The sequence below is a fragment of the Podarcis liolepis genome (assembly GCF_965112155.1).
Source record: "Podarcis liolepis genome assembly, chromosome: 1".
Taxonomy (NCBI): domain Eukaryota; kingdom Metazoa; phylum Chordata; class Lepidosauria; order Squamata; family Lacertidae; genus Podarcis; species Podarcis liolepis.
Window position 1 is genome coordinate 121,043,663 of NC_139554.1, and position 16,215 is coordinate 121,059,877.

A 16,215-nucleotide genomic window follows, 5' to 3' on the forward strand; every position below is an offset into this window, starting at 1 on the left:
TTTCAGTGGCAACACGAGCTTGCTCATTTGCTGTGGTGCACGATTGGCTGAATGACGTTTCTTCTGAACCAAAGCGGGGCGGGGGTGGGGAATCATGCAGGTCATGTGCTTCCAACAAAGCAGAAAGGAACAATGCCAAAGCTTAATAAGGCTTTGCAAACAGTCATTTCTGTGTTTTGTTAGGTATTCTGTGCCGTTTGCAATTTGTAACAACTCCTGCAGCCACATTAGGAAGAAAGGGAAGCCAAGCTTGGGACGGGACAGTATATCTAAAGGAGAGGGAAACAAGAGGCGTGCAAAGGTACAAACGTTTTTCTTTTAATAAAGAAAAAAACAATGTATCAAGAGCTCTGCTGGATCAGGAAAGGGTCCAATCCAGTCCAGCATGCTGTTCTCACAGTGGCCAACCAGATGCCTGGGGGACGTTTGCAACATAGCTGTCAACTTTTCCCTTTTCTTGTGAGGAATCCTATTCAGAATAAGGGAATTTCCCTTAAAGGGAATTTCCTGTATACCTGAAGGAGCGTCTCCACCGCCATCATTCAGCCCGGACACTGAGGTCCAGCTCCGAGGGCCTTCTGGCGGTTCCCATATTGCAAGAGGTGAGGCTATAGCAGTGGCGTAGCGTGGGTTGTCAGCACCCGGGGCAAGGCAAGTAATTTGCGCCCCCTAACCCGTGGATTTGCGCCCCCTAACCCTAACCCCCAGATGTTGCGCCCGGTGCAGCCGGCCCCCCCTACACCCCCCACGCTACGCCACTGGGCTATAGGGAACCAGACAGAGGGCCTTCTCGGTAGTGGCGCCCGCCCTGTGGAACATCTTCCCATCAGATGTCAAAAAGATAAACAACTACCTGACATTCAGAAGACATATTAAGGCAGCTCTGTTCAGGGAAGTTTTTAATATGTAACGCTGTACTGTTTTTAACACTTGATTGGGAGCCGCCCAGAGTGGCTGGGGAAACTCAGCCAGATGGGCGGGGTATAAATAATAAATTATTGTTATTATTATTATTATTGTTTAAAAAAGGGAAACGTTGACGGCTATGGTTTACAAGTGGGATCTGAGGGCAACGGCACTTTTGCTCCCCAACGGTGATTCCCAGAAACTGGAAAGTGACATGCTCACAAACCTAAACCATATGCATTTATTTTCACTTCCATCTTGGGTAAGGGGTAGGAACGGTCTTTCTGAGGAACACAAAGTATCAGATTTAATCAGCACTCTTTTTCTAGGAAAAGAGGTGCCAGAACTCACCACGAACACCTCACCCGTTCTTTTAGAATGGCAATGGCGCCCAGAAACTGAGTTCCGGCAAGTTCCGGCTAAAAGAAAGCCATGGATTTAATCTGTCTGGGTGCTGTTGTTGTTTTTTGGTAATCTGAAAGCTAATGCAGAAACCTCAAACTCTACAGGTTCTTACTGTAGAGAAACCAGAGGTCAAGATTGTTTTGGGAGATTTTCGCTCGTTTCCGGGAGATTTTTAAAAGCTCGTTGTTCACTAGCGAATGAAACCGCACACATTAACGACGGGATTTTTTTCTAAAAAAGCTTTTCATCCTGTGTGTACAATACTTTCCGCTCGCCTCCTTTTTTAAACTAGGGAGTGGACAAAATAATAATAATTAATAGGTCTTTTCTTCATCAAGGTCATATAAGAGAGATCTCTGTGAAGACTTTTGCCTGGAAAGTCCTAGAGTGGATGGGGGGGGGGGGAGACCTGACATGGCGGCTATGTTTTATGATCCGTTCTAGGGTGTGGCGAAGTTGTTCCCTAGATGTGGACATTCTTGGCAGAGAAAGTTGTGCAGCCTGCAGGGCTGAACATCTCATAATTTTGCGAGTGCTTTGGGGCTGAAGTGAATGAGGAAAGCTTTATCTATGGGCTAGCCTCTTTGTGTGTACACGTTCGCATTGCCCGGCTATCCCAGTATGGCGAAAATGCAAGCAGTGTGGCAGAAGAGTGGAAAGCTTTTTGAGCACGGCCACAGGGCAAGTGGGACTCCCTGTTTGGCTAAGTGCTCCTTGTGATCCAGCATCAGCTATAAAAATAGGCCTGAACGCGGTGGTAAGCGATGCATTCCAAAGATTCTTAAACCCTCTGTCTCAGGAGCTACAGAGGCACCCAGGGTCTGGGATGTTGCCAAGAAGATGGGAGTGGTTGAGACATTCAGCCCTGGAGGCAATATGGCCATCCCCACATGTGTGTTTTGTGTAAAAACAGGCCTAAGGGAGAACCATTTCCCAGTGCGGAAAACTTTGGCTGGGACTTCCTAAGCTCCTAGTCCAGGGGTCAGCAAACTTTTTCAGTAGGGGGCCGGTCCACTGTCCCTCAGACCTTGTAGGGGGCCCGGACTATATTTTGAAAATAAAAATGAACAAATTCCTGTGCCCCACAAATAACCCAGAGATGCATTTTAAATAAAAGCACACATTCTACTCATGTAAAAACACGCTGATTCCTGGACCGTCTGCGGGCCGGATTTAGAACACAATTGGGCCAGATCTGGCCCCCGGGCCTTAGTTTGCCTACCCATGCCCTAGTTCCTAGTTCCTAGGTCTGCAGTTGCAGGTCTACGATTCGTAATTTGAGAGCTCAGAGGACATGATGACTTCCCAGGGTCTGACCGTAGCCTCTTCGTGACGCCAAGAATTTTGTTCCTGGGTTTCTGATCAGGTCCAAAGTTCTCCTCACCACATGGCCAGGAAGATCTTAGGGATGGGGGGAGGTGACAACCCCAAACAAACAAAAAAAATCCCCCCTGAATTAAGGCGCTCCCTTTTCCCCACCAAAACCAGTGGCGTGCAGTGAAATTTTTCATAGGGGAACAGTTAGGATCAGAGGCACCAGCTTGTGAAGGCAAAGAGGGGCGGGGAGACAAATGTGTATGAGCATCGTGCTTCCTTCCCTGAGCTGGGTAGAAGCTTCCTGGGCTTTGGGAAGGAGGCACCAGACTTTAATATTGTAATACTCTAATTTACTGGGAACATTTTGGGGACTAGCCTAGCTCCCCATGTCCACTGACTGCATGCCACTGACCAAAGTTGATCTCTATTGCCTGGATTCTTTTGAGACCAGTAAGGAACTCTGAGAATTGCCATTAAATGGGTTTTCTAGAAAACACGGATATGAAAAGCCTGAGCAATTAAAAAAAATAGCAACCAACCATATTATATCCCTGTATCTTTCTTCTTAAGAATCCTGTTATCTTGGCAGCACAGCACCTTGCCAACTCTTATAACACCAATACTACCTCCCTTCTTTTGCACTTCTTCAGCTTCTCTCGTGACCTTTTAAACCTAAAACCTACAACTCCCATCATCCCTCGCTAGCAGGGCCAATGGTCAGGGATGATGGGAACTGTAGTCCAAAAACAGCCGGAGACCCAAGTTTGGGAAATGCTGGTTTAGGGCATCCTTTCTCAACCTTGGGGCCTCAGAAGTTGTTGGACTACAACTCCCATCATCCCTCGATAGCAGGGCCGATGGTCAGGGATGATGGGAATTGTTGTCCAAAAATAGCCAGAGACCCAAGTTTGGGAAACGCTGGTCTAGGGCATCCTTTCTCAACCTTGGGTACTCAAAAGTTGTTGGACTACAACTCCCATCCTCCCTAGCCAGCAGGGCCAAGGATGATGGGAGTTGTAGTCCAACAAGGTCTATCTTGTCTATGCAGAGCCTTTGATATGGCAGCAAGATGGAGCACTTCAAAGTTTGCTCTCGGGGCAAAGCATTAAAAACTGGAAGGCAGAACCTGCTAGCGTGCCAGGATCCTTTTCCTCCTCTGGTTTTATAATACTGAGAACTGCACAGCGAGCAGAACAATGAGCAGCAAGGTGGAGTCTTTTCCTCCCTGAGGGAAAGGACAGGAGGTTAGCGAGCTAGCGAGCAACCTGAGCCAAATGTTTTCCACCAGGCCTGCTTGATTTATTTAAAGTATTGTCATCTAACGGTGCAAGAGATGTTTAACACGAAAACATCGTCGCACACATACCCCTATATTAAACTTGGCAAAACCAAACAGCTTTCTTTCCCTTCTCAAAGCCGCATGGTTCCCCCCTCCCATTTTTTAAAAGAACTGAGTGGAATGTCTTGTATAGTTGATTCAAATTTAGATTTTGTGCACTCCAGACCACTGCTAAAAAAGGGGATGGAATGCACACTGCTGATTCTATTTTTAAAAAAAAGACAAAGAAAAAGAAAAAGTTTGGTTTTACAAGCAATTCTGCCCTTCAACTCCCTTGCCCCTTGAGCTCCTCTTCTGAACGGATCGGATTGGGCCTCAAAAGTTTACGACTGGCCCTCTATCCAGAGTTAACAGTGTTGATACTTGAAAACAAGTCCAACTTTTAACCAGTAAATGGCCAGACTGCATTATGCAAGAATTCTTAGCAGATTTTTTTTTTCTAGCAGAGGAGGGGTGCAGAGTTGCCTGGGGGCGTAGCTGCTGAAAGCCCTCCCACTGACTTAGAGCTCGTGCTTGAAGACTAGATGACAACTAGTGCGAAGAGAACAAAAATGTACAGCCTTGCAAATAAGCCTGGTAGTTACTAGCCTGACTTGCATGTGACACATTATACACGAGATGCACCAACTTCCTGCGAGACATGAAGAACCAACCCTTTTCCATTTTACAAATGCTTTGCTGCTTAGTTGCCTGGCAAATTGTGCTTGCTTCTCATGGGCAACACGGCAAGAGGAGCCGATCTACCGTATTTTTCGCTCCATAAGACACACTTTTCCCCTCTTAAAATCTAAGGGGAAATGTCTGTGCGTCTTATGGAGTGAATGTATGGTCGGCTTTCCCCATTGCCAGCCCCACAAGCTGCAGGGAGCAGCGGAAAGCTTCAGCGAGGCGCCTTTCCTGGAAGCCTGCGAAAGAGAGGCGCTGCGCAAAGAGGGAGAACTGCGCAGCGCCCCTTCAGCGAGGCACCTGTCCTGGCTTCTGCCTTAGCCTCTTCTGGGCAGGGGGAGCCTTCATCCCACTGCCCTGAAGAGGTTTGGCGCGGTTATCCCAGAAGACAGAACAGCCACACAGTATCCCAGAAGCCAGATCCCTCTTGCTGTTCTGGCTTCTGGGATTCAATTTTTTCTTCTTCTTGTTTTCCTCCCCCCCAAAACTAGGTGCGTCTTATCGTCTGGTGCGTCCTATAGAGCGAAAAATACGGTACATGGAATCAGAGCAGAGGAGTGGGTAAAGAGATGTGGATGCTCAAGCTCTGGATTTCCTGCATCATAGAACCGTAGAGTTGGAAGGGACCACAAGAATCATCTGGCTCAACCCCTCTCAATGCAGGAATCTTTTGCACAACGTGTGACTTGAACACACAATACACAAGAGTCTCATGCTCTACTGACACGTAGCTCCGGGCTGGACTTCAACTCCCATCAGCCCCTGCCAGCAGGGCCAATGATTAGGGAGGATGGGAGTTGGAGTCCAAAATCTGGAGAACCACAGATTCTGCATTTCTGGCTGATCCTGCCTTCCACAATTGTTATATACAGTGGTACCTCGGGTTAAGTACTTAATTCGTTCCGGAGGTCCGTTCTTAACCTGAAACTGTTCTTAACCTGAAGCACCACTTTAGCTAATGGGGCCTCCTGCTGCCGCCGCGCCGCCGGAGCACGATTTCTGTTCTCATCCTGAAGCAAAGTTCTTAACCTGAAGCACTATTTCTGGGTTACCGGAGTCTGTAACCTGAAGCGTATGTAACCTGAAGTGTATGTAACTCGAGGTACCACTGTATTGGATATATTGGAGTGGTAATCAAACGCACCATGGCAACTGTCCTAAACTCACCGTGGGAAGAATGAGATAAAAATGTAACCAGTAAGTCAAGATATTCTCTGTGTACACAACAATTTCAAGAATTAGCAAGAATAGCCCATATGCAAAAATAACCCCAAAACACCCAGCATCAATGTATCCCCTGACATATTTTCACTTCCGCAAATCCCACATGCAAGAAAGCAAAAATGGATCACTCAAGGAAGGTACTGGTTTGCCATTTTGGTATACAGTGGTACCTCGGGTTAAGTACTTAATTCGTTCCGGAGGTCTGTTCTTAACCTGAAACTGTTCTTAACCTGAAGCACCACTTTAGCTAATGGGGCCTCCTGCTGCTGCTGCCGCGCTGCCGGAGCACAATTTCTGTTCTCATCCTGAAGCAAAGTTCTTAACCCAAGGTACTATTTCTGGGTTAGTGGAGTGTGTAACCTGAAGCGTATGTAACCTGAAGCGTATGTAACCCGAGGTACCACTGTATTCTCAACAAACTGCGATTGCTGGAAAACGATACACAGAAGCCTGCAAAGATACTTGTTTCTGCCACTATTCTAATCTGCAACATACGTACCCCATGTGATTGCATTCTAGCAAAAGCGGAGATGAATAGGGTTTGTGTGTGAGCAACGATGTAGAAAATGGAACATCATCCGCTAAGCAGGGGGATGGCGTACACAATACAAACATTTCTTTCAATGCTCACCCTTTTGATAGCTTTGGGCTGATTGGGAGCCTGCCTGTCTGCAGTTCTGGCAGGGAGGCAGGAGGAGAGAGCAAATCTTATAATAGATTCCTGATAAAATATTGATATACGTGGGAAAACAAACTGAATTTGAAAACCTTGCTTAATTCATTTTTTTATTACACTACCTGGAACACAAAGCTGTGTTTTCACTCTCACTAACTACTACAGGATACTTTTTTAGAGAGAGAGAGAGAAACAAACAAATACAAACCCCGTAAGAATCAAATCTCGGCTTTTTCATAAGCTTACTAGGTGCCTTAAGGAAAGGCATTTTCTCTCTACCTGAGCAGCATCTACCCCCATTCCCGGTCTGTAAAATGGAGATGATAACACTGACTTTATGGGGTTGTTGTAAGGATCACAGAGATGATACGGTGGTACCTTGGTTCTCAAACGCCTTGGCACTCAAACAACTTGGAACCCAAACACTGCAAACCTGGAAGTAAGTGTTCCGGTTTGCGAACTTTTTTCGAAAGCGGAACATGCTCCATTTTGAGTGTTATGTTTCCGATTTGAGTGCCACACTTCCGTTTTGAGTGTTACACTGAGGTCTTTTTTTTGCTATTTGTTTTTGCGGCTCTTTTCGTTTTGTTTTTTTGTGACTGTGTTGAACCCAGTTCAACTACTGATTGATTGATTGTGTGGCTGCAGTACATTGTTTATTGCTTTCATTTTATGGACCAATGGTCTCGTTAGACAGTAAAATTCATGTTAAATTGCTGTTTTAAGGGTAGCTTTTAAAAGCCTGGAACGGATCAATACATTTTGCATTACTTTCTATGGGAAAGCGTGCCTTGGTTTTGGAACACTTTGGTTTTGGAACGGACTTCGGGAACAGATTAAGTTTGAGAACCAAGGTACCACTGTATATGGGTAGTGTTTCAAGTACTCAATAAAGGTTATGATCATAGCGTCTCTCCATCGTTTCTGGTATGGTCACCTCCAAAGGGAGGGTTCATATGACACCTGCCATGTTGAAAGATGGGTTGAAAAGGGATCCATGTGGGCTAGCCTTGCTCCCGGGAAAATGTGTGCCATGGCCCTATGGAAATTATTCCCAGTCATCTGCTCCTTTGGCAGCAGTGGAAAACTAGATCTACAGGTATACCGATGTAGAGATCTTCCACCCAAAGGAAAAACCTAACTGAGGAAGATTTCTGCTCCCTTCCTTTCTTGTAACTTGAAGCCATTTCAAGAGAAATTCACAGACTTCTTCAGCATTCCAGAAACAACAGCACGAGACTATCGCTAAACGGGCAGAAACAGACACGCTGGCCAAGTGTTACAAAACACCAAGGTAGAAATGTCACTTGCCGAAAGCAAATCTCAGTCATTGTCCACAATGTAATGTTTAAGAGATCACAGCTGTCTCTGCCGAGGGGACCTCGAGACAAAGGCTGCCTCTTAAATCACACTAGAAAAAGCTGAGGCAATTGTCGTGACTGCAGAAATCACACCGTCCTCCTCGACTCCTTCAAAGACAAAGGCCTGAAAACGGCTGAGCTGTTTCTGGGGTTTGCAGTTCACCAACCTGTCTCGAAAGCAGTTACTTATTTAGGCAAGATGGCTGCCTTGAACTTTGGACATGGGAGTGGCATGTAGAAGTTCTCCCCGTCTCTTAAAAATGCAGTACTGGATGTAATCTTAAATATGGTCAACTAACAGCCCAAACTTTTGCATATTTGCTGGGAAATATGTCCCACCGGGCTTGGTGGGAGAAACTCCCTCAACATTTTCCACAGGGCTGCAACCTTCCTGTGGTATTTTCTTGCTGATAAGAAAATGTCAAGATTCCTGGGCACATTTCTCTGAGGCACAGGGGGCAGGTTTCTCATTGCAATCTCTCTGGCAGCTTGCCTGGGGTGTTCTTTCTGGGTGGTGGAAAAAAGAAAGCGAGAACGTTGCCTGCTTCCTCGAGGGTCCAACACAGCCCATTGAGTTAGCTGGAGCAAACTCACTTACACAGCTCTGAAGCATGGCTCAGTATTCGTTCCCATAATTTATTCTCGACATCGTGCATAGATCTCTCTAAATACGGGCTTCTTCCCCCCACCCCTTTAATAGCTTGTTAACTCGTTACATAATTCATTACTTGCTTTAAGCTCTTTGCAATGTTCAAAACAGGTTTTTTGTCACATTTCCTGCCTAGGAAAACACTAATCTGCAATTTGGGTGGGGTTGACATTTTTTTTTTTACTCTGGACTTTGAGCATCTCCTGCTGATTTTAGAAAAGAAACACCCCATACGTTATTATCTCTGACAAGACAGGCAGCTGACGGTGCTGTACATTTGTGTACGAAAGACTAGTTTTGTCTATCTGCTCGCCTGTGTGGGAGTCACAGATGTGCGCTCCTTCCTACACCGCAGAAACCTCTCAGCAGCCCTGGAAAAAATTGTGTGGCTTCTCCTCTCTACACGAGGGGTGTGCTAGGGTGGTGAAGAGCCAAAATGTGCAGGTGTAATGTGGCAATTGGGAAGCGGGTGGCGCTGTGGTCTAAACCACTGAGCCTCCTGGGCTTCCCGTTCAGATGATGGTCGGCGGTTCGAATCCCCATGACGGGGTGAGCACTCGTTGCTCGGTCCCAACTCCTGCCAACCTAGCAGTTTGAAAGCACATCAAAGTGCAAGTAGATAAATAGGTACCACTTTGGCGGGAAGGTAAATGGCATTTCCATGCGCTGCTCAGAAGCGGCTTAGTCATGCTGGCCACATGACCGGCTCCCTCGGCCAATAAAGCGAGATGAGCGCAGCAACTCCAGAGTTGCCCACGACTGGACCTAACGTCAGGGGTCTTTTACCTTTAATGTAGCAATTAGGGCATGAGGAAGCTTTGGCCCTCCAGGTGTTGTTGAACTACAACTCCCACCAGCCCTAAAACAGCACGGACAATGGCCTTGGATGATGGGAGTTGTAGTTCAGCAGCATCTAAATCTCACTGAGCAACCTGGTTCACATGTCACACTGAACACAAGGACAAGCTGTCTGTACAAGAGTGCGCACCTGTTGCATTACTTCTCTCAACCACGGTGTGCACAAAACTGGCACCCTTTGAATGCCACGTGTGAATAATTGCACAAGTGCACAGCTCTACTGTTTGCATACACAAGCTGCACACTCGTTGAAGCACCCTTACCTCTTTGCCTAGCCTACTTTACAGGCTCGTTGTTGTGAGGGTAAACAGAATGGAAAATATGCATGCGCGCGCACACATGCTATCTTGCATTCCTGGAGGTCAGGCAGCATATAGACCCTGTGATCATCTTCTGAGGCCCTCCTTCGTGTGCCTCCTCCTCGAGAGGTCCGGAGGGTGGCAACGCGAGAACGGGGCCTTCTCTGCAGTGGCTCCCTGTCTGTGGAATGCTCTCCCCAGGGAGGTTCTCCTGGTGCCTTCATTATACACCTTTAGGCGCCAGGCAAAAACGTTCCTCTATCCAAGCTAGCTCCACGGGAGCAGGCTACAGCGGGGGTGGGAGACATTTTTCGGCCTGAGAGTGGCATTGGAAGGCGGGCAGCATATGCCAGAACTGGGCGTGGCCAGAGGGAAAAGTGGGTGGAGCACTGATAGGAAATCTCACTTTTGTAGAGTAGACAAGTTTCTACACCTGCCCACTGGATCTCTCTATCCCCTGCCCAGGCAAGCCAGAGGCATCATGCTAGTGGTGTAGCAATAAAACTAGCTAGCACATTTGCAAAGCTAAGCAGGGTCTGGTCTGGTTTCCAATTGGATGGGAGAATATGTGTTGAGATTCCTGCATTGCATGGGGTTCGACTAGATGACCCTCAGCGCTCCCTTTAATTCTATGATTCTGTGATTATCACAGTTCAAGGACATTCCACCCAGGCAGAAACATTCAAGGGGGTTTTGGAGCCTGGGAGACAGACAGAGAAGCTTAAGAGGGCTTCTACATTTGGACCAGAGGCATGAGATGTCCCACTCCTGTTCTACAAGAACAACAAACGTACCGTATTTTTTGCTCTATAAGACTCACTTTTTCCCTCCTAAAAGTAAGGGGAAATGTGTGTGCGTCTTATGGAGTGAATGCAGGCTGCGCAGCTATCCCAGAAGCCAGAACAGCAAGAGGGATTGCTGCTTTCACTGCACAGCGATCCCTCTTGCTGTTCTGGCTTCTGAGATTCAGAATAATTTTTTTCTTGTTTTCCTCCTCCAAAAACTAGGTGCGTCTTCTGGTCTGGTGCGTCTTATAGAGCAAAAAATACGGTAAGTGCTGTCGAATACGAAGATGCTTTAGCACAGGGAGAAAGTCAGATCTTGGGAGGAGAGCACTTGATATACTTTGCAGGCCCACAAATCAAAACGTTACTGGAGTGTCTATATTGCAGCATAATATATTTAGCAACATCAAATTGGAGGCAGATGTCCAGGAAACCAGAGCTCAAATTTTGTACACAATGAAGAACGGGGCTTTATCAACAGGCACCGATGGCTGCAGAGCGACGGGAAAAGCTTAGGCTGGCTCGATGCATAAACCCGTGGGGAGGGAAGGAGTGGGGTGGAGAAGCCAGAAGAATTTGCTCAGGGTAGCAAAGTCCATTAACTACTTTTTAACAGCCAGGAGCTAGGTGTGACTGTTTTTTAAGCAGGTAAGTATACACATGCATACCGTGTTCTCTCTCTTTTTAATATTTTAATATTTAATATTTTAATATTTTTTAATATTAAAAAAAATAAGGTGCCCTATCTTGATAAAAGTGCTGGGAGTACCAGAACAAAATGACCCCCGTGGGCAGCGAAAAGAAGAGGGTGCGATGCTCTGTACAGGTGAGCACTGTCACAAAAAAAGCCTTGCTGCAAAACAGGTGAGGGTGAGGCTTGAACTCATGCAAGGACTATGGATTTTTCAATGGCGACTGCTTTGCAGGAAGGGGTGGGGAACCTGTGGCTCTCTGAATGTTGTTGGGCTACAACATCCATCAATCCTGACCAGCGTGGCCAATGGCAAAGCGGGGGGACGGGGGACGGGAACATCCGTGAACCACACGTTCTCCACTTCTGCTTTCCAAGTAACAACACCATGGATAACTGCTTGTAAGTTCGACACAAACTTCTGATCTTATTTCTCTGGAGGGTGGAGCGGTCCGATACTTCGATATCTGCTGACCACTGGTAAAACTACGCAGACAGAAAAAGCATACAAACCAAAGTGGTGGTTGTTGTTGGGTTTTTAAAAAACTAACCATATAGCAGATGCCGTGCCAGTTTTTGAAAGAGAGGTTCATCTACTTTTAAAACACATTTATCACTGAACTCAAGCAAAGATGCATTTGCGGCTGCAGTCCTGTGCATAATTCACTTGGGAGTAAGACCCAGTGGGATTTAGTTTTGTGTAAACATGCACAGGAGCAGACTCTAGGACTGTTTCGCTGGCTTAGCTGCATATCGGAGCTGACAATCATTTGCTGCAAAGGAACTAGGTAGGATTCAGTGGGAGGCGTGTTCCATCGGCAGCACCAATCACAGGGCCAGCAGCTAACGGATCATTTTTTCCAGACTACATAAATAAGACCTGTGTTTGCTCAGTGGAATTTGGGAACACAGATCTGATGATTCATACCAATTTCAGTTTTGTGAGTATGGCATGCAGCAGGCATGATGTTTAAGCACTGAAAACTGGCAAGGCTGAGTTTCAGCCTTGGCTTTACCATGGCCTCAGGATCCTGTTTTCATGTCTAGACTCAAACCTGGAACCTGTGAGGCAACCATCAGGACTGTGCCTCTGAGCATGTGCTGATAGTAACCGCAGCACACATCTGGTGGGATTCCTGCTGCAATGGGTTTCCCAGCAAGACTTGACCAAGGGCAAATATTTTCTTTTTGCCAGATCTTGGCGTGTGTGAGCAACGGGGAGTGGATGAGAGAGTAGGAAAAGCACAATGATAAATGAATACAGTCTGTATGGCAGGAAAAGGACTGCTTGGATGACTAGTTTATATTCCACATTTCCTTCAGAGAAATCAGGGCGTCGCAGGTTAGGTTAAGTTTTTGTAAACCTCTATGAGGTTTTCTACAACCAAGAGGCATATGAATTTTAGGAAATAGGTTAATGAAGTGTTTCCCAAACTTGGGACTCTAGTAGTTTTTTAAACTACAATTCCCATCACCCCCAACCACTGGTCCCACAAGCTAGGGATGATGAGAATTGTAGTTCACAAAACAGCCAAGTTAAGGGATAGTGGTTGGCCTAGGCTTGCCCAGCACACTTGATGACCCAGTGAAAACTGGAACGTGGGTTTTGCCCAGGATAGAAAGGCACTCTAACCATTGCACCACCCTACCTCGGAGGTCTCTGGCAATTGCTGAACAGTGGCTGGCCGAACATTTCTCTGGGGCGAGCCTGTCCCTGTGGCCCCAATCTCCCCTCGTCTCACCCCCACCCACAGGAGCCAACTCTGAGGGCTGAGGTCCCTTTATCCCCCCCCATAAAGTATTTGCGGCTGTTGAAACCCCTCCCCCCCAATTGATGGGCATTGCCATTCAAATGGTGTCCATGTGCCACGTCTTGAAATCAATTATTTGGGGTGGGGCTTACCTGCCCCCCCCCAGTGCCAGTTACCAAATAGAGTAGGCACCAGTTTATGGGGATTTTTAGGGGCCCCACGGCAACAGATCAAAATAATATTGATTTGATCCCGAAGGAAAAGTGCAATCAAGCTTTCTTGGTTTTAGGAGATTATTTGCAAGCCCCCCAACCCCGCCCCCCGAAGAGTTTGACTGCTGCCAATATTTGATTCGAGTTGGCACCCCTGTCCCCAGACCCCCCGGCCCTTTCTCTCCAGACCCCCCACCCCCGACCTACCTGGAAGATGAGGACCTTGAAGTGGTTCCTGCGCAGCAGTTGCGCGTGGTTGTGCTCCAGCCGCTTCACCTGCGCGCACTGGCGGTCCATGCGCTCCCGCACCTCGCGCGTGTTGGCGCTGACCTTGCGCGACTTCTCCAGCAGCTTGGCCACCGTGTTGCTGGTGGACGTGTGCTGCTTGCACAGCTTGCTCAGGTCGCTCTGGATGCCTTTGACCGAGCCCTCCAGGTCCACCTGACGCTGCTCCATCTTCTGCTGCTTCTCCTGCACCGAGTCCAGCATGTTGACCAGCTTGTCCAAAAGAGTCAGCACCGTGATGGCGTTCACTTGAGAGCTGTCGCGGACCGCCTCGCCCGGAGCTCCCGGAGCCCCCGTCGCCGTCGGCCCCGGCTGCAAACTGGGGCTACGGCTGCCCGACGACGGCGCCGGACTAGGGCTGCCGCGATCCAGAGGCCCGTCGGGGCTGGACGGCGAAACGTACGCGCTGCTCTTCTCCACTTGCATCGCGTCCATCGCGGGAGGCTGCCCGGACGGCCGCGATCAGCCACTTCTGGGTGCTTGGCTGGGTGGGGGGTGCCCTTCTGCTTGGGTGCTGCTGCTGGTGGGGCGACTGCAAGAGCAAGGTCCGCCCCGGGAGCGAGCGCCTTCCCCAAACCTCCCCGCCGTCGGTGGGACGCAAAACTTTCGCTCCTCCCCGACGCAGGAGGAAGCCCGGTTCTTGCAGGGATCAGGCCTCCTGTAGCTTTAACTCCGCTCCTCCGCCTCTCTCTCTCGCCCCCCTTCTTCCAGCCCCTCCTCGCCCTCTTACTTTATGAGAGGAATGCCATATTTCCCCCATGACTTCATTGGCAAAGGCGGGGAAAAAAATAAAACAAAACAGGCCCTGGACGGCCATTGGTGCAAAGCCTGTAAACTTTTCAAACAGCCTGCGGATGCAGCGCCAGGGACTCTCCCTCTCCCCCCTCCCTCCCAATGTTCCTTTCCTGTGTTGGGTTTCTTTTTTTTTTTCCTTTTTCCTTTTCTCCCCACCCTAAAAGAAAATGACTTTAATGGAAAGAATTGTTTGCGTTTATCCTGAAAGCAAGGAAAGGGAAGGGGGAGAGAGAAGCAGTTGAGAACATCTTATTTATATTCTGCAAAGGGTTTTATTCTGTTCTCCTAAGTTAGCACCTCCGTCCTTTTGCGTTCATGCCTCTGATGCAAAAGAACTTCTTCCCCACCCCACTACAAGTGGGGAGGTGCCCATGGTGGGCCCCCGGCTTGCTGGTGGGCTTCACAGAGGCATCTGGGCATGATGAGAACAGTGTGCCAAACCTGCTAGGCCTTCCGTCCGAGATGGCTTTTAGGCTTTTGTTACTCTGGAGCAGCAGTTCTCAAACTTTTCTGGGTTGATTGTATGAACCCATTCTGAGTGCCCCTTAGTAAAGGTAAAGGGACCCCTGACCATTAGGTCCAGTCGTGACCGACTCTGTGGTTACGGCACTCATCTCGCTTTACTGGCCGAGGGAGCTGGCGTTTGCCCGCAGATAGTTTTTCCAGGTCATGTGGCCAGCATGACTAAGTCGCTTCTGGTGAACCAGAGCAGCGCACAGAAATGCCGTTTACCTTCCCGCCAGAGCGGTACCTATTTATCTACTTGCACTTTGATGTGCTTTCGAACTGCTAAGTTGGCAGGAGCAGGGACCGAGCAACGGGAGCTCACCCCGTCACGGGGATTCGAACCGCTGACCTTCTGATCGGCAAGTCCTAGGCTCTGTGGTTTAACCTACAGCGCCACCCGCGCCCCTTGAGTGCCCCTTACCCTGCTCTATAAAAAAATTATTATTCAGAGTAGGGGTTTGCACGACCTACAGTGCCAGATTTATGTACAGTGGTACCTCGGGTTAAGAACTTAATTTGTTCTGGAGGTCCGTTCTTAACCTGAAACTGTTCTTATCCTGAGGTACCACTTTAGCTAATGGGGCCTCCCACTGCCGCCGAGCCACCGGCGCACGATTTCTGTTCTCATCCTGAAGCAAAGTTCTTAAACCGAGGTACTATTTCTGGGTTAGCGGAGTCTGTAACCTGAAGCGTCTGTAACCTGAAGCGCCTGTAATCCGAGGTACCACTGTACAGATATAAGCGAAACAAGCTAAAGCTTAGGGTCCCACTCTCTTAAAGTAAAAAAAAAAGAAGTAAAAAAACAAACACAAAACTCTGGATGTACATTTCCAAAATATAAGGTAAAAAAAAATTACTGGTTTGCACATTTCTATATATAGGGTCTCCTGCCAACCTAGCAGTTCGAAAGCACATCAAAGTGCAAGTAGATAAATAGGTACCGCTCCGGCGGGAAGGTAAATGGCGTTTCCATGCGCTGCTCTGGTTCGCCAGAAGCGGCTTAGTCATGCTGGCCACATGACCCGGAAGCTGTACGCCAGCTCCCTTAGCCAATAAAGCGATATGAGCGCTGCAACCCCAGAGTCGGTCACGACTGGACCTAATGGTCAGGGGTCCATTTACCTTTTTATATATAGGGTGCCTACATTCTGCATGGACTGGTTGCATGGCAACATGGGCAAACGGCTTTAGATACCTATTAGGTCCATAAATTACCATGCAGCATATATTCAACACAAAAAACAGCGGCAATTTGTTGTTGACAAAGGACAGCTGGACATATAAAGGGCCCCATTATCTTCAGTAGCTTAGGGCTTCATCAAACCTAAATCCAGTCCTGACTGGATTGTGCCTCTGGGCTTAATCCCAGAGCCTCTTTTGAGTGTTTTCAAGTGCAATAAGACAGTGCCTCTAAGTTTATGCAAAGTGCATTTCTTGCATAGCCAGTTTCTCCTAGTACACACAATACACACTCGTGCACATACACCTC

At 47.9% G+C, this 16,215-nt stretch overlaps 1 protein-coding gene and 1 long non-coding RNA gene across 2 annotated transcripts in view; both read right to left on the reverse strand.

Annotated features, from left to right (window-relative positions):
- CAVIN2 (caveolae associated protein 2) overlaps positions 1 to 14,242 on the reverse strand; it is a 32,887-nt gene extending 18,645 nt beyond the window's left edge. Inside the window, exon 1 of the mRNA XM_083469364.1 lies at positions 13,347 to 14,242. Within this exon, the coding sequence (XP_083325490.1) occupies positions 13,347 to 13,859 (513 nt within the window). The 5' untranslated portion in view covers positions 13,860 to 14,242. The remainder of the gene's footprint in view (positions 1 to 13,346) is intronic.
- LOC310691395 lies at positions 58 to 4,217 on the reverse strand. Its single transcript, XR_014518489.1, has 2 exons — positions 1,036 to 4,217; positions 58 to 507 (listed from the first exon to the last, which is right to left on the reverse strand). It is a non-coding gene; the product is annotated as an uncharacterized lncRNA (long non-coding RNA).
- Positions 14,243 to 16,215: the final 1,973 nt, after the last annotated feature.